Source organism: Ipomoea triloba, chromosome 1 (genome assembly GCF_003576645.1).
Source record: "Ipomoea triloba cultivar NCNSP0323 chromosome 1, ASM357664v1".
Lineage (NCBI taxonomy): Eukaryota > Viridiplantae > Streptophyta > Magnoliopsida > Solanales > Convolvulaceae > Ipomoea > Ipomoea triloba.
Window position 1 is genome coordinate 30624927 of NC_044916.1, and position 19558 is coordinate 30644484.

Consider the following 19558-nt stretch of genomic DNA (forward strand, 5'->3'; position numbering starts at 1 on the left):
GTCTGTGCATTGACTCTGGAAGTCGAGAATCTAAAATCGGGTTCCAAGCAACACGTGGACCATAGAATTTTTTTTCAGAGTTTCGAAACCCATGACCTTTTTTTTGGGTGGCGCAGAGTTTCGAAACCCATGACCTTTTGGGTGGCACTGATACCGCCCAAAAGTAGGGTGGCGCATAGTTTCGAAACCCATGACCTTTTGGGTGGCTCTGATACCGTCCCAAGTAGGGTGGCGCATAGTTTCGAAACCCATGACCTTTTGAGTGGCTCTGATACCGTCCAAAAGTAAACCAACCCCTTGGCCAACCCCTTGCACCAGTAGGATCGCTCGCTCCAAAAGTAAACCAACCCCTTGCACCAGTAGGATCGCTCGCTATAACTGACGCCTCAAGATTCGAACTCATGACCTTTTGTATGGCTCTGATACCAAATTGAATCATGTGCTCCATCTCAACTAAAAACTTAAGCTGATAGTTGGACTGCACATTTATGTTTATATTATATTTATGCTCAATACTCTGATCTAAAATCTATAATCAGTACGTGTATTAGATATACTTCTAGATCCGATCTATTCAAATTGAAAATAATAAGTGTATGTACTCTCACATTTTCCCTTCGCCTGGCTAATATTTTCAATAAATAACCTTGTTCTTGTTCTACTTTTGTAGTATTAGAGTTTTGCAGTTTTGTAGTGGTAGAGTTTTGCAGTTTTCTTGGCTCCACTCACAAATTTGTATTCAAATGCAAAAGCAAACAAAATATGATTCTGGGCAGACCAGTAAAAGATTGAAGCTCAAATGGACTTGGGGGTCGTTTGGTTAACTCTATCATTGAATTGGATTTGTAAACCTTAACAATTTGTCTGTAAATTAAAATTCAAAATATAGCGATTGATGAAAATGCAATTAGGCTATTGAACTAAAAAAAATAATAAAATACAATTAAGTCCTTGAACAATGCAAAATAATACAATTGAATCAAAAGTGACTTGTTTGCATGTTAGTTTGCTGACGTGAAGGTTTAAAAAAAAACAAGATTTTCGCTTCGTCTCTAGACTAACGGAGACGAAGACTCCGGCAACCTTCGTCTCCGGTCGGGGACGAAGAACCATCTTCGTCTCCTGCCGGGGACAAAGAACCTTCTTCCTTTCCTGCTAGGGACGAAGAGATCTCTTCGTCTCCATGGCCTCCAGGCTGGCCTAGAGAGGAAGCGGAAATATTTTTTTTTTAAATTTTGTCATTTAAAATTATTAAAATAAAATTAAAAATTATTTTTTAATATGATAACCTCCACGTCAACAAACTAACAGGTAAACATGTTAATTTTGGTTCAATTATATTATTTTGCATTGTTCCGGGACCATTTGTATTTTTTGAGTTCAATGACCTAATTGCATTTTTGTGTGTGGTTCGATGACCTATTTGATCATTATTGCAAACTTATTTCAATTATCTAGTCTTTAATTTTGATACTCAAAGTAAATGCCACGAGAATATAAAATGAAATAGAAAGTGACTCATTATTATTATGAAAAGAAATGAGGGAAAATAAAATAAAGGACAGGCCAGAATTGAAGTAAACATTGATTATTATGTGCAGTGATACCTGCACCAGAAACCGAAGATTGATCTCCCTCTTGAGTCTTGTGTTAACCAGTGCAGATACAGAAAACCAAAACCAAAACCAAAAGAAATGTACGCTTTGCGGACGGTTTTGCCTTGCCACCCGCGTGAACTGAGAAATGGATTTTATTGCCGGGCAGTGGAGGATCAACCTGCAGCTCAATCCGCTATTACCGTCAACCAACGCCCAAACAAGAAGAAAGTTCTCGTCGTTGGGTCGGGCTGGGCAGGTCTCGGAGCTGCTCATCACCTCTGTAAACAAGAGGTATAGTATATAGCATGCCCCGTATGTGTTATAAAATCCTTAATGAACTACAGTTATCAAGAAAGCAACAACCTTTATGCTAAATTTCATGTGTAGTGAATGATATTTGGTTGGGATTTCAGTGCTTTGACGTGATGGTGATCGAAGGCGGATATGAATTTGGACCCAAGAACAAGTCTCTTAGTCCAGACGATATTGGTATTCAAGGTTAGTATCATTTTCTTGAATTTACTTCCATGTTGAGGGATTCCAGCAGGTTTGGAAGCTCTAGAAATTATTTATTTATTTATTTATTTAAATATCTTTGGTGAAGTACAAAAATACATCTGACCCGTTCAAAGCAAGAAGGCTAAGAGGTCAGAGTCGAATTTGTAACCTTATGATTACTAAATCATTAGCCCGACCAATTTGGTTGGTATTGTCCTGTGGATAGGAAAATTGACTAAAATGGGAAGAATAGGTTTGGCTTGGACAAAAAAGGGAAGATTTGGAAGTTTGGGTAAAAGTGGGCAAAACTAATTTGGAAAATGTGTTATGGGTCAGTTGATAGAGCTCTGAATAGCATTCAAAATATGCGAGGTGTTTGCTGCAGACCAAGGCTATAACGATTACATAGTGTTAGATTACTATGATGTCTCATTGGATCTTAGTAGCATGTCTGTATTGTTTTCAGGTTTCTGGTATCCTTATAGGAATGTATTTAAAGTTGTTGATGAGATTGGTATCACACCCTTCACAAACTGGATCAAATCTGCACAATATTCACAAGAGGGATTGGAGGTAAATTTCTACTACTATTCTCTCCATAGTTTGATGCTATGGCTATGCACCAAAATCTGAGAGTTATTAATTGTGGGCTTGTGAACCTTTCAATTCCTTCGTTTTCTATAGTTGTTTGTCATTCTTCTGTTTTATTATTATTTTTTCACTGTTGGGTTTGTTCTTACTATCTAAAGATTTTGGAGCTAATAAATTTATCAATAAATGTTTGTCTAAATTTCTACTATATGAAGCATTAGTAATCAGGTCTTTAGTGTAATGGCTCAGATGGTGAAACCTTTAAATGCATTTGAATGTTTTAAATCTTTCAGGTTAAATTTCCAATTTTTCTAGAAGAACGTGAGTTGCCCACTCCATTTGGAACATTACTTTACAGTCAGGTATATGTCTCGCCAAATCTCACTGAAAAGTTAATTTCCTTATTGTTCTACGCGAAAAACTAAACACTTTTTGATGGATTCTTATCTTATTTATGTAGTTTGATCGGCTTCCATTGATTGATCGGTTGACTTTGCTTCCTCTGATGGCTGCAAGTATGTTTGATTAAAAGATTCATCTGAATATGCAGGGGATACTTGTTGAGCGACTGTAACTTTTCTCGATCATATATAAATTAATAGTCTTGTTCTGTTTGCAGTAGTAGACTTTGACAACACTGATACTGCATGGAACAAATATGACTCAAGTAAGTGGACTTTGTGATATCTCTGATTTCCTTCATGGAGTTTTTGCAGCATTCGCAAGCAATAAACACATTTAGTCATTATTGTTAAGTTCCTTACATAGAGTACCACGTTTAGTTACTGCAAGGGAACTTTTGAAACAATTTGGTTGCTCCGAAAGACTCTTCCGGAATGTGGTTGGTCCATTGCTTCAAGTGGGTTTATATGCTCCAGCTGAGCAATGTAGCGCTGCTGCAACTCTTGGAATGCTATACTATTATGTTCTTGCTCGCCAGGTTTGTTTGGATCCGGACAAATTGTGCCTGGAAAAGTTGCAATACAAAGATTTCAAACATTGCAATTTCGAAAACTTTTCCTTTTTATTTATTATAACTTTTTTTTTTTTGGGATTTTTGCAGAAACATTTCGACTTCGTATGTTGTCGTGGGGGAGTTAGAGAAAAAATATTTGAGCCCTGGATGGAATCCCTAAAGTCCCAAGGTTGTAAGTTCCTAAAGGGTAAAAAAGTAACCGATGTATTGTTAGATGAGAAATCAGGTCGTGTTTCAGAAGTAGTTTGTGAAAAAGAGAGCTTCAAGGCTGATGCTATAATACTAGCTGTTGGAGTCTCCACTCTGCAGGAAATTATCCAGAACAGGTATTTTTCATCTAAAACAATTGCCTTTAAAACTTGTGTTGAACTTTTGTGCCCTTACCTTCCCCAATTGCGTTGTTTCTTTCTTTCTTTTTTTTTTTTTGGGATCAATATTATCAATACAGTTCATCCAAGCATAAATTTAATCTGAACTATAGAGCAACAACACAATCGGCCAGAACTAACAAAATGTTAAATTGAATAGTACTAGTTTCTGCTAGGGGTTATTGGCTTATTCTATTTTTTAAACTTTCTGTTTTACTTTCCGATTATTTATTCAATTAAGAAAAAAATTAAAAAAGAGAATAACTAAGAATTCTAGGCATTCAAATTTGTGAAAAGGTTAAATGGAGAAGTAGGTTTTGACTGTAAGTTTCACCGAGGTTTTTTGTTTCCAGTGCAACTTTATGTACAAGAGAAGAGTTTCTCAAGGTTTTGAACTTGGGCAGTATTGATCTACTTACTGTTAAACTGCAGCTCGATAAGAAGGTGCACCTTAAAATTTATATATAACAGTTAACCAGTTTCTGCGAAAGCTGAAACGAAGCTCATATTTACTCTCTTTATGTTCGACCAGGTGAATATACCGTATGCAAGCAATGTCTCTTCTGGATTTGACAATTCAAGCGCATGTGCTTTCTTTGACTTGAACGCCATCTATGATGACTGTAAAGATAATCCATCCACGGTGATTCAAGCTGATTTTGTGAGAACCATATTCCTCTTTTGCATTTTATTCTGTCCCTTCCACTCTCTGCTGGCTAATTTTTGCATCTTAATTATTTCTGATTTCTGTATACCATAATTTATAATTAGTGCAGTATCATGCCACCGATCTGTTGCCCCTAAAGGATGAAAGAATAGTCGGCAAAGTAATGTCTTGCCTATCAAACTGCATTAAGGACTTCGAAAATGCAACAGTGATTGACAGAGAAGTTGAGAGACTTCCAAAATCGTTGACTCATTTCTATCCTGGTAACTCTCTATTCGTCTCCTGTATAGTTAGATGCTTACTTGAAGTCGGTCTTGTTGGGCGGAGGCTGGTGAAGGGCCAAGTCCAACACCAACGGTGGCTAGAAGGATTGTTGGGCAGAGGTCTGAAGGGCCAAGTCCAGTACTCTGCCTCTCGAAAATGTGGCAATATAAGGAAATAAAGTTGCGCCTTCACTGCGAGCTATAGTTTTTGGCGTAGTGGTAAGTGTTTGATACTAACAGAGTAACAGGTCTTTATTCTACCTGGTGGGTAAAGGGGACACTGAAAACATAAACCGATACTTAATAAGGTGGAATGTACATTTGACTATGCCATATGATCATATCTCTAAACTTTTTTGAAATGTTCAATAGGCTCGTATAAGTACATGATGCGTGGTTCAACATCTTTCCCAAACTTATTCATGGCTGGAGACTGGATCATAAACCGTCATGGTTCATGGTCACAGGTTGTAATTCTTGAACTAGTACATTTTCTCTTACCCGTCACTTAAGTTCCATCATATTGTCACTAACTATCTCCTCCATCTGTGAACTAAAGGAGAAATCGTATGTCACGGGACTTGAAGCAGCCAACAGGGTGATCGACTGTCTGGAAGAAGGAAGTTTCGCAAAAGTAATTCCTCTCGAGGAAGATGAGCCTCACGTTGAAGCTCTACGCAGTCTTAACAGGAACATCAGCGAGATAAGAGACCAGTTTCCATGGTCTACATTTTTTCTCCAGTGACACTTTTCCCTTTGCTTTGATATTTGCAGTGGGGATTTAGCTGCCCATCAAAAGCCCACCTCTTAGTATTGACTGCATTATTGAATTCATAGGCACAATGCTTCATCTACCATAGAAAAATATTTTCTTCTTTTCTTGAGATAACTGTTGCATGTAAGATGTACCATCCTTGCTGTTTTCCTATTGTAAAAAGTAATGGAAATGATAGCATAACCTAATGATAATCACTTGTAGGCATATGTTTTTGTTTTTTTTTTTTTTAATTATTTGTGTAGGGCATGTTGTTATCCCATGTTTGGTAGTGCTATATTTGTTTTTTTAATGGAAAATTGGAAACTACCATTTGTACCAAAACTCACATTTTTTCAACGTTGTTGTCCCATGTTTGGTAGATATAATAATTTTTTTTTAATAATTATCTTCATGCTGACATGGCGCAAGTTTTCAACTGATGTGACATTTCTTTTAACGTTATGTTGTCCCATGTAAGCATTTACATATTAAAAATAAAAATAAAAAAACAAAAAACAAAAATCGAAGACCACACAAAAAAAAAAAGCATTTCTATAAATTTGGAAAATTGAAAAAATACTAAACAAAAAATTTGTCAAAAATATAAATTCTGAAAAAAAATTTGAAATATTGTAATTGCAAAATTGAAAAGTATACATTATGAAAATAAAGAGAATAAATTTTTGATTATTTTAATATAATAATTTTGTTTTTTTTTATTTTAAATATGTAAACGCTTAGATGGGCAATATAAGGTTAAGAGAAATGTCACATCCGCCATGTCAGCAGGAAGATAGAGAAACCTGCTAAAAGTTCTAGGCGAAATTTTTTTGTTGGTTTATGGCTTGATATATACGATATGAAAGTTCAGGGTGCGGCATGAATAATCGAATATAGTTCATGGTGCTATATGACACTTTAGCCTATTTTAAATAATTGTGTCCCAGGCTTAGCATAGAGAGGACCGAAATGATGGAAGATGTGGAATGTGGATTGGTCAAGGTAGGCAAATTATGCTATGGACCCGGGTCAACCTTACAAGTAGGGCTCATCTCCATGTTCACAATTTTAAAACTCTATGTTCACAATTTTAAAATTCTATGTTCATAATTTTATAACTCTATATTCACAAGTTTAAATTTCAATATACACAATTATATTACTTAACACAATTTTGTTATATAGATTCAAAAATTGTGTTATACTATTGAATATAGAGTTATGAAATTGTGAACATAAAGTTTTGAAATTGTAAATATAGAGTGCAAAAATTATGAATATACAGTTCAAAAATTGTGAACATAGAGTTCAAAAAATATAGGTGGACCTGGGTCCATGCCATAACAACTGGTCAAGGTATGGTTGTCCGATTATGCGACCGCGATTTGCCTAGATGAGGTCATGTGAATTTAAGATTAGTCTGACAAAATTGAGAAATATTAAAAAATTATTTTAACTAAATTTGTTTTCTATAAAATATAAATTTAATTTCTTCTTAATTCTTTTTCATATGGCCCAATCAAAGTATCAAACCAATGAAATTAATACAGTATATGTGTGCGGCTGTGCTCTGCCTGAAGGAAATATACGACGGTGTCTTTTGCCAGGCCTCCTAATCGTGAATCTCGTGAAAGATATATTAATGCGTCAGCAGTCAGCACTCTAGCACCTTGAAAATTCGTTTTTTTGTTTTTTGTTTTTTCTTTTTTGTTTTTTTATATAACAGATAACAGAATTCATTAAATCATATTAGAGCATCTCTAGTTGTGATTTTTTAGTAATTTTTGAACAAATTATGCTATGGACTCATGTCCACCTTATAAGGTGGACCCAATTTCAAAGCGCCTGTTTGGAATATTTTATAAACATAGAGTTCAAAAATTAATATAAAATTTTGAACAAATTATGCTATGGACTCATGTCCACCTAACAAGATGAATATTTTAATTCGTATTTTTTCATTCTAGACATTTTGATGATTATATTACTCCACATTTGTTGTTTCATTAGTTCAATAAATATTTTTATTGATTATATTTAGTAAAAATTGATTATATTTTATTTAGGTATAATATACTCTATTATTGTGACAATCAATATATATATATATATATATATATATATATATATATATATGCATTAATTTATTTATGATTTATAAAAATATATTTTTGCAAGAAAATATATTTTAATCTTGAATCCTATTACAAATAGGAATGTATGAAATAATATATTGTATAAGGAATTGTATTACCATATTTTAATTTACAATTGTAGCACGAATAGGAATTGTATTACCATATTTTACAATATTATTGCAAACCTTCAATTGTAGTACGGATCGGAATTGTATTTTTTATTGTATTACAAATAGTAGAATAGGAATTGTATTTTTATTGTATTACAAATAGTAAAGTAGGAAATAATATATTGTATTAGGAATTTATTAGTAATTTTGATAAATTGATAAATTAACTGTATGAGAATATCTGTGTATTTCTAGCTAGTCATATTTTTGTAGAATTTATTATTTATTATTATACACTGGTAATTCACCAATTCGTTATCTCCTTGTCCATTGGATCTCAGTTTCGTGTCTCGCTCTCGATCTGGCATTAGAGAAGAACAAACGAAAAGGTACTGTGATTTCTTTTCATCTCCAGATCCATTTTCAAACCTTCGATTTTCAATCATTTGATTCATCGTAACGCAATTCTGGATCACATGATTGGGCTCCTGCGTATCTCCTTATTCGTCAATAACTGCTGCTAGCTCGTATTCTCATTGATTGCGCCTATCACTGCTGATACAGAGTCTGTATGATTTGATATCTATTTTTCTTACTTTTTCTTAGTCGCTTCCATGCTGAGTAAATCGTCTCTGTGATTTCACTCTCTGCATATATGCGAAGTGTAATCGTGTGTTTGAACTGAGCTAGGTTGATCGGTGTGATATGACGGAGAAATGTGAAATGTTCAGATGACCGAATCAAGTATTTCTTACTTTATAATTTTGTATGATTGACCATTTGCAGTTTTGTTGGCTTTTCAGTTTCATAATATGGGTGTGGCGGATAACAGTATTGGCATGGAGGAGGGAACTCTGGAGATTGGCATGGGTGAGTTCTCAATTCTGCATAGATATGAGATATAAGTGCCAGTTCTGATGCTTGGAAACCAGAAACTTAATCGTTTCTACAATCATATTAGATTTACACATCCATTTTGTCCATTAATACTCACACTTATTCTATATATGATTGTGTGGACTACAATTCCCTGTTTAAAGACTCAATTGATGACTAGTAAGTGGTAAACTTTATTTGTTGATACAGACATACAGTTCATGGAAGTTTGATCATATATGTGTGTGCTCACGGAGTCTCAGATCTTCTTAATATCTGGAGAAGAGAGTTTATCTGTATTAATTATAACTCATTTTCCTATTTTATTTAAGAAGTTTAAGTATATTCATTGTTAAGTCCCTTAGAAAGGACATATGGAACAGATTTATTGAGATCATAAAAACAGAAAATATATAGACAGCATCCAAAGCAAAAATCAAACACAGATAAAGTTTGATGTAACTCATAATTTTTTTGGTCAAAGTTGAAAATAGATCATTGTTTGAGCTTTGGAGTACCTTCTCCTCAGTATGTCCAATTGTTAATCCAGTATATAGTCAATGATGGAATTACATTCATTGTGACTAACAAACTCAGTTTTGTGGGGTTTGACTTTTTAATCAATTATGTATAATATCTTCGAAGATAATTCTTCAAATTCAATTAGAAGCATTGAGATGAATTTTGTATTGATATATCTTTGCAGAATATAGGACTGTCTCTGGTGTTGCTGGACCATTGGTTATCCTGGACAAAGTGAAGGTCATCATTTGTTCTTTCATACATTCTGATCTTTTTGTTTTTATGAACTTCCTTGATACTTATATGTGTTTATGTACTGGACTTTGAACACAATTATATGATGTCACAGGGACCCAAGTACCAGGAGATTGTTAACATCCGTTTAGGAGATGGAACAACCCGACGTGGACAAGTTCTGGAAGTTGATGGGGAGAAAGCTGTTGTTCAGGTTACTTATCTTTAGCTATGTGTAACTAACACTTCCTAGGCTGCCCTTTGTTTGTTCTTTGATTTGTATTTTGTACTGGTCTAACTTTCCCTCCCTTTTTCTTTATTTTTTTAATAAAGTTTAACATCCTAATTTATTTTAAGGTGGTAAAATTTAATCCTCTTAATTGATTATGTTCTCCTTTTTGTTTAACCAGGTCTTTGAAGGAACTTCTGGAATTGACAACAAATATACAACTGTTCAGTTTACAGGGGAGGTAAACTATTTCTCCTTTCATATGTTATCTGTTTGTTTTGCTACAATAGAACCCAAAAACAAAGGAAGATTGCTTGTTGAACATACTTCTTCTCTTCCTGGAATTCGTATGATGCAGAGGCCATGAGCATGGAGTTCAACCTTTTCTATGGAAGCTCAAATTAAAGATTATTATTGAAACTTGCTATAATTATTACATTCACTATCCTTTAAATAAGTCATGCTTGAAATTTTGAAAATTTTCTTGTTGTTTCCCTTATCTTCTTTGTTCTTCTTTAGCCAAACATTTTGTTTTGTTGGTCTGAGAAGCTCTGTGCCTATACTACAGGTTTTAAAAACTCCTGTGTCGCTGGATATGCTTGGCCGCATTTTTAATGGTTCTGGGAAACCCATTGACAATGGTCCTCCTATTCTACCTGAGGCCTACTTGGATATTTCTGGTCAGTAATTATGCTTCTGTTATATGGATTTAGTTATTATTTCTTTTTGTACTTGGATGTGACTAACTAGACTAGACAACTTCAGGGAGTTCTATCAATCCTAGTGAGAGAACCTATCCAGAAGAAATGATACAAACAGGAATTTCAACAATTGATGTCATGAATTCAATAGCCAGAGGACAGAAAATTCCTCTATTTTCTGCTGCTGGACTTCCTCATAATGAAATTGCTGCACAGATATGTCGTCAGGCTGGTTTGGTGAAGCGTTTGGAGAAGACTGATAATCTTCTTGGTGTAAGTAGTCGTGTGCGAATAATTTACTGTGCAGTTTTGAGCTGGTTGTTGTGCAGCAATTCATTGCACCAGTTTCTTGGTGGATGGGTGCTCATCCTTTTGCTTGGTGACATTTCATAGTAATGTCACACTTATTTTCTGCTTGATGTAACAGGATGCTCAAGAGGATAATTTTGCCATTGTCTTTGCTGCTATGGGGGTGAACATGGAGACAGCACAGTTTTTCAAACGTGATTTTGAGGAAAATGGATCCATGGAGAGAGTGACCCTTTTCCTAAACTTGGTAATTTTTTGAAATTTACCATCGGCATATGTAATTAGTTTGTACTCTTGGAATCTTCAGCTTGTAGCTTAAGATGGTGACAATTTATCTCTGCTTTATGCTTTCACCATGCAGGCGAATGATCCTACAATAGAACGCATTATTACTCCCAGGATTGCTCTGACAACTGCAGAATATTTAGCATATGAATGTGGGAAGCATGTTCTTGTCATATTGACTGATATGAGTTCATATGCTGATGCTCTTCGTGAGGTATTTCATATTAAGTGCATTATGAATCTGCTATGTTTAATTCATAAAACTTCAAGGACCTGGATGCATTACTATGCCCTGGCCAAGTTTTCCAATTACCTTTCCTTCATTGCTGGTACAATGTAAAGGGTTAATTATTAATTGGTAATGCAGGTATCTGCTGCCCGAGAAGAAGTGCCTGGAAGGCGTGGATATCCTGGTTATATGTATACTGATCTTGCTACAATCTATGAGCGGGCTGGACGTATTGAAGGACGAAAGGGTTCCATTACACAAATTCCTATTCTAACCATGCCTAATGATGGTAATGTTTAAGTAGTTATTGTTATTTCCTCTCTTTCTTTTTTTTTTTTTTTTTTTTGAGTTTTTCAATTAACATTTTTCTGACATTTGAACAGATATTACGCATCCCACTCCTGATCTGACTGGTTATATCACTGAAGGGCAAATATATATTGACAGACAGCTTCATAACCGGCAGGTAAGGCTGTAATGCCCTTGTACCATAGTGGCAAAAATTAGAATTTCATAATGGTTAAGTGCCTTTTATTCAGTTAATTATATACTTCAGCTATCAGCTTAAGTACCTAAGTACTTACATACTGAGAAAGAACAGACTGGATGCAGAATGCTAATAAATACCTGTGCCTTGTTGTTTTGTTGTCTGTGTTCATGACCATAATAATCATTAAAATTACTAATCATTTCTTTTGGACACGTGGTGGCTGAATTAGGCCAAGTTATAATGCCTAAAGTGTAGCTATTGTCATGTGGCATACTTAATTGCCTTGTAACTTTCATCATATTAGCCTTGGAGTAGGCTTTGCAATTAGTAGCTTTGAAAATATTTGTTCTAAATGGATATTGTGCTAGTGAATCTCAAACAGTGTTTGTTTTCCCAAATGTAACAGATATATCCACCAATCAATGTGCTTCCATCTTTGTCTCGTTTGATGAAGGTAATTTCATGGCTTTGGTTACTGTTCTCTACTGTATTAAATACAACCAGAAGAAATGGAAGCAAGCTCCTCTTTTTTTTTTTTTTTTTTTTTTTCAGAGTGCTATTGGTGAAGGTATGACTAGGAGGGATCATTCTGATGTGTCAAACCAGGTAAATATCAATTATTAGTAAAATATGTTTTGCTGTTTCTTATCTACTGAAGCCAGTAAAGTTTGTCCTTGATTCATGCCATCTTATTTTCTAGTAATCTTGAAATGCTTTGCTTTTCTTGACTTTTAGCTGTACGCAAATTATGCCATTGGGAAGGATGTCCAGGCAATGAAAGCTGTGGTTGGAGAAGAAGCCCTTTCTTCTGAGGACCTGGTACGTTCTGAGAAAAAAAATTACTTGTAGGCTTAATAATGATAAACTTGAAGGTAGAGATCTTAAAGAGAGCTGTTGTTGTACATAACAGCTGTATCTCGAGTTTCTTGACAAATTCGAGAGGAAGTTTGTTACCCAAGGAGCGTATGATACACGCAACATCTTCCAATCACTTGATTTAGCATGGACACTACTTCGAATTTTCCCCCGTGAGCTTCTCCATCGTATCCCAGCAAAGACCCTGGATCTATTCTACAGCAGAGACGCAGCTAGTTAAGGGTTAGAGGCCAGATTCGTATTCTAGATATCTGCTGTGTGATTGCCTGCCTTGCTTGAGCGTTACTTTATGGTGCTTTCTTAGCTTGTGGATCTCTTTCCCGTTCAATAATAAAAGCTTCTTATAAAATGAGAGTACAAGCTCTTCTACGGCGTTTAAGACACACATTCATATTCTTTGAGACCCAGTTAAATCATGTAATCCGTTTCTTATTTTTATTTGGTTTGTTTGTGGCAATCCATATATATTAGTAGATTTTAAGTTATGTATAATGCCAGAGTTTTTATGTAATGTATTTGAACAAATAATTTAGTTTTGCAAGTGACATCGGTGCAATCCGCGTAAATAATAAGTGGGCTTGTCAATGTTATGCCTCAAAAGTGTAGTTTATGGATTTGTAGTATTTTCAATTTCATAGAATATACAGATATCGAAGAGCCATATTTGTACTAAGGCAAATAAAAAAAAAAGGTTTCGTGCAGTGAGGCAGATAGAGAGATTTTAAGAGAATTAAAGATATCGAAGAGAGGTAATATTTGCACTATTTTACTAAGGCAAATAATTGAAGGATGTGTCATAACACGATTCTTTTATAGAGTAACTAAAGGAGTTTATATATAATTTAGTCCTTGATTATAGTGATTTTTTCGATGTAGTTTTAAATGGTTTTTTGTGCTTGATTATATATCGTAAATCAGTGTCTGATTCATACAAATACAATTAATATTACAGGTTAAAATAAATGATACCAATTCATCGATTATCAATAGTTATATCATGAATTCGGGTCCACTTTGTAAGTTGGGTCCGTGTTCAACCACTTTGTAAGTTGGGTCCGTGTTCAAAATACAGAACCACTTTGTAAGTTGGGTCCGTGTTCAAAATACAGAATTTATATATTGAATGTTTATAATTTGAATTGTGAACATTTAGTAGGTAAGGTAAATTGTGTATTTTAGATTCACTTTGCAAATAGTTATTCAGGTCCCTGTTATGACCGGGAGAAGTAGGACGGAGTTGGAGTTAGCTATGATTTCTCAGCCTATAAATGTAAAACAAATCAGTGTATTAGTATGTTTTTTTTTGGACTATCAATATACTTCTAGATATCTATATACATATTCCACCCTATGAGTGTGGTTATACTTTGCTAAGCATACTTTTCTGTTTGGAAGTGCAAAGAAATATTGTATTTGCATAATTAGTTCTTCCATGTTAAACTTTGTTGTTGGCAATCTTGATAATATATGTTTTTCATTAATGCAGCTAAACACTAAGGGCATGATACCAAATCGAAGAAAAGAGCTCTTTCTAGGAATTCTAGGGGATGCATTATCTGATCTTCCTTCTCGATAACTTTGCTTTTGAATTCTTTTATAAGGTATTCAATATGTCAAATATTGTACTTATGGTTATTTTAGCTTATATGGTGTAGTATTTGTAGGTGGAGAATAATGAGAAGAGGGATGATATGGAATATGTTGAGATACCTGGGCCTGAATTACAGCAGTTTATAAGGCTTGGACTTTTGATGTAGGTTTGACTGGAACAGTTTTGCATGATCACCGTCCATTACAATTAAATGATAAGTTATTATCAACGTGTATATATATATATATATATCACTGTTTATTTCTAGATTTTTTGCTCATGACAATTGTTAATTGTTTATTCAGGTCTTATGACCCGAAAAGTAAGAGGAGGAAGTTGTTTTTGAACTTTATAAGGAACTTGAATGCCTTAATTTCACTTTTGGATGGTTTATAAATGAGCCATATGAGCGATATTTATACCTATTCCACCTTCTTAATGGAGGGTGAAAATCTACTTAATCCTATGGCTAAGATTTATTTTTTCTAGAATCCTCCAAAATTCTCTATACACATTTGAGAATTCCATAATGTTTTAGAATGTTCTATGTTTCTCTACTATCCCTAGAGTTATGTATGTGATTCTAGATCATTCTAACAATTATGAGAAGCTATGTACAACTCCTATAAAAGTCCGGAAAGATGTAGCAAACCTCGACAAATGTCCCACACGTCTCGGAAATGTGTAGGAAAGTGCCCTGTGTTACAATAAGATGGCTTATTACTTTGTTGAAGTAAAGGGTATATAGTGTCTATGTTTTTTTGTTTTTTGGTTTTGTAGTATGGTGATAGAAACCAGTGCATCAGATATGGCAGTAGCTGTTCCACATAGCAATGCTTATTCATCTATGGCAGATATGCCTTTTTCCAAACAAGATTAGTTGGTGGTAGCCCTTTTTGAAACTGTTTTTGATGCTAGCAGGCATGATTTAGAATAATAACTAGTAATAAAGTAAATACTGATGAAGATGTAATCTTAGTTTTAAGATTGTTGTTTCAGTAGCTTGTTGGCTTCTCTAAGCTCTATATTAGAAATAAAATTGGGTATTTAGTCATAAACAAAGTCATACGCATGTTATACAAGGAATTTGAATAGAGGGTGCGCAACTACAAAAACAATGACAGCAACAGTGTCAATTATGGTGCAAATCTGGAAGCTCACAACTAATTGAAAACCTTAGCCATCTTTTCTTCTCAATATAGACTAGACAAGGCTGTAAAACCATTCCAATGAGCACAGCCAAGAGGCTTATAACCATGACTTTAAGGGAAGCCAGGGCCAACACCACAAGAATTAACAACGTCGGAGGTATACACATCAAGATCGACCCTCCCGTGCCCAATGGTATCTTGTACGGCCTAGATGCTGCAGGGTATTTCATCCTTAACTTCACAAATGCTATGAACTCCATGATCATCCCGAAACAGTATAAGAAGTTCTCTGCAGCCACGATTTCCTGGAAACTCAGCCATGACAGCAAAACCACACCCATGGCGGAGAACAAAATGCCAATAAGAGGAGTCCCGTGGCGAGACCTCTTGGCAAAAAATTCGGGTAGCATCCCCCGCTCTGCCATGCCAAGAAGCTGGAACGAGTCGCTGCTCATCTCAGCCAAGAACATACCCATGTTTGACACGGCAGAAGCCCCTTGAATCCATGATCTCAACCAAACTCCTCCAACTATCTTGGCTATATCCGAGAAATATCCATCGCTCCAAACATCACGGTCAACTGCTACAGCTCCGGTGCCAATGAGAAGTGGAAAGAAGTATCCCGACACAACCAAGAGAAGAGCATAAAAGAGAGCCTTTGGAAGCGTTCTATCAGGATTCTCAACCTCCCCTGCAAGAGTGCTAATCGAGTCCCAGTAATTCAAATTCCAGAACAGCGTATTCAAATAAAGACTCCAATCCACATTGTTCATGTCCACTACAAGCCATCTAGAAGGCTCCAGTTGAGGAATTGCCACAACTCCCATAACCAAGAACGGAAGGAGCGAGAACACCCCTAACAGTATCGCCACCCATCCTACCACAGTTAACCCCCTAAAATTCAAGTAAGTGAGTGCTATCGTCAAAGCCAAAACCGCAATTATCCTAGGCAAACCATCAGCTAACGCTGGGATACCCGACTTCAGATAGTCCAAAAACAGAACAGGGTAAAGTGCATTATCAATAACACCGCTTAGCCACTTCATCCATCCTTGCTGAAACCCCCAATAGGGGCCCAAAGCCGACGTTACCCACACAACATATCCTCCATTCTCGGGGAACATGGTGCCCATCTCAGCAGTAATCAAGGCCTCTGGAATGCTCCATACAAGTGGGAATATCAAAAATCCAACAAGTGCTAAAAGTGGACCAGCTGCCTGAACACTGTCTTCAACACCAAAAGGACCCCCAGAGACCTCATAGAAAATGAGGAAAACAAGGGGAACAATCGAAACCTTCCTCAAATTCTCAAGCCTTGGAGAATTTCCTTCGTTCAAACTCAAATATACAGATGTGTCTTCTCCTCCCATTGCCCAAAAACTCACTAGAATCTTGGAGAATTTACCTCTGCAAATGTAATTTAGTGACACTTTTTTCCCTTCTCGAATCAATTATTTGATAACGACACTAATATATAAAAATACAGGGAAGCTAATAACACTGAAGTGGACTAATCATTTGACCAAAGCAGGAATTTCTCTAAATTTTCAAACCAAACCTAATAAACACAAAGTTAGGCATTCATATTATGGAAACGCCAGTGCGTTTAACAACAGAAAACTAAAAATCAATCAAAGTTTGTTGGCATAAAGAAATGACGACGCAATTAAGCCAAAAACAAAAAGAGCTCTACGCAACAGAAGTGCATTACTGCTTCCTGCAAAACATTATTGTAAACACCTAAAGAGACACATATATATACTGATTAAGGTTTGTTTTGGCACATGAAAGAGATTCAATGCATCATAAAGGTCGGTCTTTGGAATAAAAATCAGAAAATAAAACGAAATAGAAAGAATGCATGAAATTGGGGTCCAGAAATTACCTCAAGATCGAACGGAATTATTATTATTAATTGAGCTAAGAGATGAAACTGAGTGTATTACACAGAAGCAGAATGATGAAATGGAGAAAGTGTACACAAAAGGAGTGAGTATGAGTGCGAGTACGAGTCATCAGCGTACGAAGCCACGCGTCATTTGTGCAGAGCAGGTCGAGTGGGACCCATGCTGACTCCCCATTAATGACGGTGCACCAACCAGTAATAACACGTGGGAGAGTAGCTGAGAGGGAAAGTTCTAAAAATAATAAGCTCAAACTTTTATGTGGTGACATTAATTATTATAAAAGAGAAAACATCATTTTTAGTCCCTCAACTATAATACATGTATCAATTTTGATTCTTGACTATTAAAAATTTCAAATTAGGTCCATGACTATTCAATTTGTATCACTTTTGGTCCTTGACTATTAACATTTTCAAATTAGGTGCATGACTATTCATTTTGTATCACATTTGGTCCTGCTGTTAAATTTTCCGGCCAAATTTCCGACAAAGTCATCGGGGTGACCGGCGTTTTCTATATTATTATTATTATTTTATATTTTTAAGTTTTTTTTTTATTTAAAAGTTATGGAGTATTAAAATAATTTTTAAAATAAAAATTAAATAAATTAGTCGCTCACTGGTGATTTCGGCGGAAGTTTGGCCGGAAAATTTAACGTCAGGACCAAATGTGATACAAAATGAATAGTTATGCACCTAATTTGAAAATGTTAATAGTCAAGAACCAAATGTGATACAAAATGAATAGTCATGCACCTAATTTGAAATTTTTAATAGTCAAGTACCAAAATTGATACATATATTATAGTTGAGGGACTAAAAATGATATTTGCTCATTATAATATTATAAACTTATTAAAAAACATTATTAATCATAATTTATTATTGTAAAATGATATGTGTACTATCATTTTCTACTCCCAACTTTTACTCCACAAAGAGATCCACATGAAAAAGGTTGCCACATTAGAAAGTACTGTAAAATTGATGGAGTAAGATTTGAGAGTAAATGTAGTAAATTTCATTATTGTATATTCATTACAATAATCCTTTAAATATCATAAGATAACATAATTTGCATATTATCATTTACATATTATTTTTTTATAAATAAAATTAATGTTATAAAATATATTATTATAAATATTTCATTAGAATCTTTTGAATGATGCGTATATTAATATATTTTTGAATTTAGTTATTTATGGATAGAATTGCAATATTTCTAAAATAAACTTATATTTATAATTTTTAAATTTAAATTTAATATAAATTACAAGTTATAATTAATAAATTTAAACTATTATATAAAAGATTATTATAATTCATTAATATAAGTATGAGACTCTCTATAAGATTATATTTTTAAAATTAAATTTCTCTTGTATATATATATATATAGGGAAAATTGCATCTTTGGTCCATGAGTTATAGGGGTAGTGACGACTTAGTCCCTGAGTTATGGTCATATCCGAGTTTAGTCTCTCAATTATTTGCGAAGTGTCGAGTTTAGTCACTCATCGTTAAATTTGACCAAAAAAATTAAAAATATTTAAAATTTAAGGGGTAAATAGGAAATTCACATTTTATTCTCCTTATATCAAAACTACTTTTACAACATTATTTTTCACTTCTTAGCCTCTTACTTTCAAGATTATTCAATTTTAAAAATATTTCAATAATTTTCAAATAACTTGTTAGGAACCTGACTCTCGTATAACAAACTTAAGACTTAGCACAAACAAAGAAACACTTAATTATTGTCTTCAAGCGTGTGAAACACATTATCCTAACAATTTTCGATTTTTTTACTAAAACTTGTTTCATATCTTCTTCCTCTGAAATCTAAATCCAGCCGTTATTATGTTGGGCTCCTACCAAACAAAGGTATTTAATGGGCCAAGAATAGTGATAGAAACATGATGCCCCACAAACAAACAAGATAACAATCCTAGTTCTTCAACCAATAGTTATAACATCAACCAGGTGCATGTTGTTACATTATTATCTTTATTTAAAAAATTACCAAATATAAATTTCATTTAAAATATCTTAATTAGAAATTTTTTTTATAATATATTTATGTATCGTTTTTATTTATATAAAAAATAGAGAATAATATATTAAAATCATAACTGATCCATTAGTGATATTTTATGTAGCTAAATTTTGTTAATGTATGTATAATGTTAT

General features: G+C 34.4%; 3 protein-coding genes across 6 annotated transcripts; 2 read left to right on the forward strand and 1 right to left on the reverse strand.

Annotated features, from left to right (window-relative positions):
* The first annotated feature begins 1596 nt into the window (after positions 1-1596).
* On the forward strand, positions 1597-6045 carry LOC116012410. 2 transcript variants are annotated; one of them, XM_031251951.1, is made up of 13 exons: positions 1597-1889; positions 2012-2096; positions 2563-2669; positions 2981-3049; positions 3148-3202; positions 3310-3354; positions 3470-3627; positions 3751-3989; positions 4385-4475; positions 4564-4692; positions 4808-4961; positions 5334-5428; positions 5521-6045. In XM_031251951.1, exons 1-13 carry the CDS (start codon positions 1695-1697, stop codon positions 5704-5706), a joined length of 1608 nt encoding a protein of 535 aa, XP_031107811.1. In that variant the 5' UTR covers positions 1597-1694; the 3' UTR covers positions 5707-6045. The 2 variants fall into 2 exon arrangements, with proteins under 2 accessions (XP_031107811.1, XP_031107805.1); XM_031251945.1 differs by having other exon boundaries at positions 1598-1889; positions 3307-3354.
* A 2172-nt stretch (positions 6046-8217) lies between these two features.
* Positions 8218-13317, forward strand: LOC116028748 (V-type proton ATPase subunit B 1). Of its 3 annotated transcripts, none has more exons than XM_031270566.1 (15): positions 8218-8355; positions 8770-8836; positions 9549-9604; positions 9714-9812; positions 10009-10068; positions 10396-10507; positions 10593-10801; positions 10956-11084; positions 11199-11336; positions 11490-11640; positions 11735-11817; positions 12248-12295; positions 12394-12447; positions 12577-12660; positions 12752-13317. In XM_031270566.1, the coding sequence occupies exons 2-15, from the start codon at positions 8779-8781 to the stop codon at positions 12935-12937; spliced, it is 1467 nt and encodes a 488-aa protein (XP_031126426.1). In that variant the 5' UTR covers positions 8218-8355; positions 8770-8778; the 3' UTR covers positions 12938-13317. The 3 variants fall into 3 exon arrangements, with proteins under 3 accessions (XP_031126426.1, XP_031126440.1, XP_031126433.1); XM_031270580.1 differs by lacking the exon at positions 8218-8355 and adding an exon at positions 8389-8531; XM_031270573.1 differs by lacking the exon at positions 8218-8355 and adding an exon at positions 8400-8535.
* Positions 13318-15335: 2018 nt separating this feature from the next.
* On the reverse strand, positions 15336-17417 carry LOC116020476 (probable polyamine transporter At1g31830). Its single transcript, XM_031260951.1, has 2 exons — positions 17345-17417; positions 15336-16866 (listed from the first exon to the last, which is right to left on the reverse strand). The coding sequence occupies exon 2, from the start codon at positions 16827-16829 to the stop codon at positions 15441-15443; it is 1389 nt and encodes a 462-aa protein (XP_031116811.1). The 5' UTR covers positions 16830-16866; positions 17345-17417; the 3' UTR covers positions 15336-15440.
* Positions 17418-19558: the final 2141 nt, after the last annotated feature.

Coding starts and splice junctions, on each gene's coding strand:
- LOC116012410 (XM_031251945.1), top strand. CDS start 1,695: ATGTACGCTTTGCGGACGGTTTTGCCTTGCCACCCGCGTGAACTGAGA. Junction 1,890..2,011: donor ATCACCTCTGTAAACAAGAG/GTATAGTATATA, acceptor TTGGGATTTCAG/TGCTTTGACGTGATGGTGAT. Junction 3,050..3,147: donor GAACATTACTTTACAGTCAG/GTATATGTCTCG, acceptor TTATTTATGTAG/TTTGATCGGCTTCCATTGAT.
- LOC116028748 (XM_031270566.1), top strand. CDS start 8,779: ATGGGTGTGGCGGATAACAGTATTGGCATGGAGGAGGGAACTCTGGAG. Junction 10,802..10,955: donor AGACTGATAATCTTCTTGGT/GTAAGTAGTCGT, acceptor TTGATGTAACAG/GATGCTCAAGAGGATAATTT. Junction 12,661..12,751: donor CCCTTTCTTCTGAGGACCTG/GTACGTTCTGAG, acceptor TGTACATAACAG/CTGTATCTCGAGTTTCTTGA.
- LOC116020476 (XM_031260951.1), bottom strand. CDS start 16,829: ATGGGAGGAGAAGACACATCTGTATATTTGAGTTTGAACGAAGGAAAT.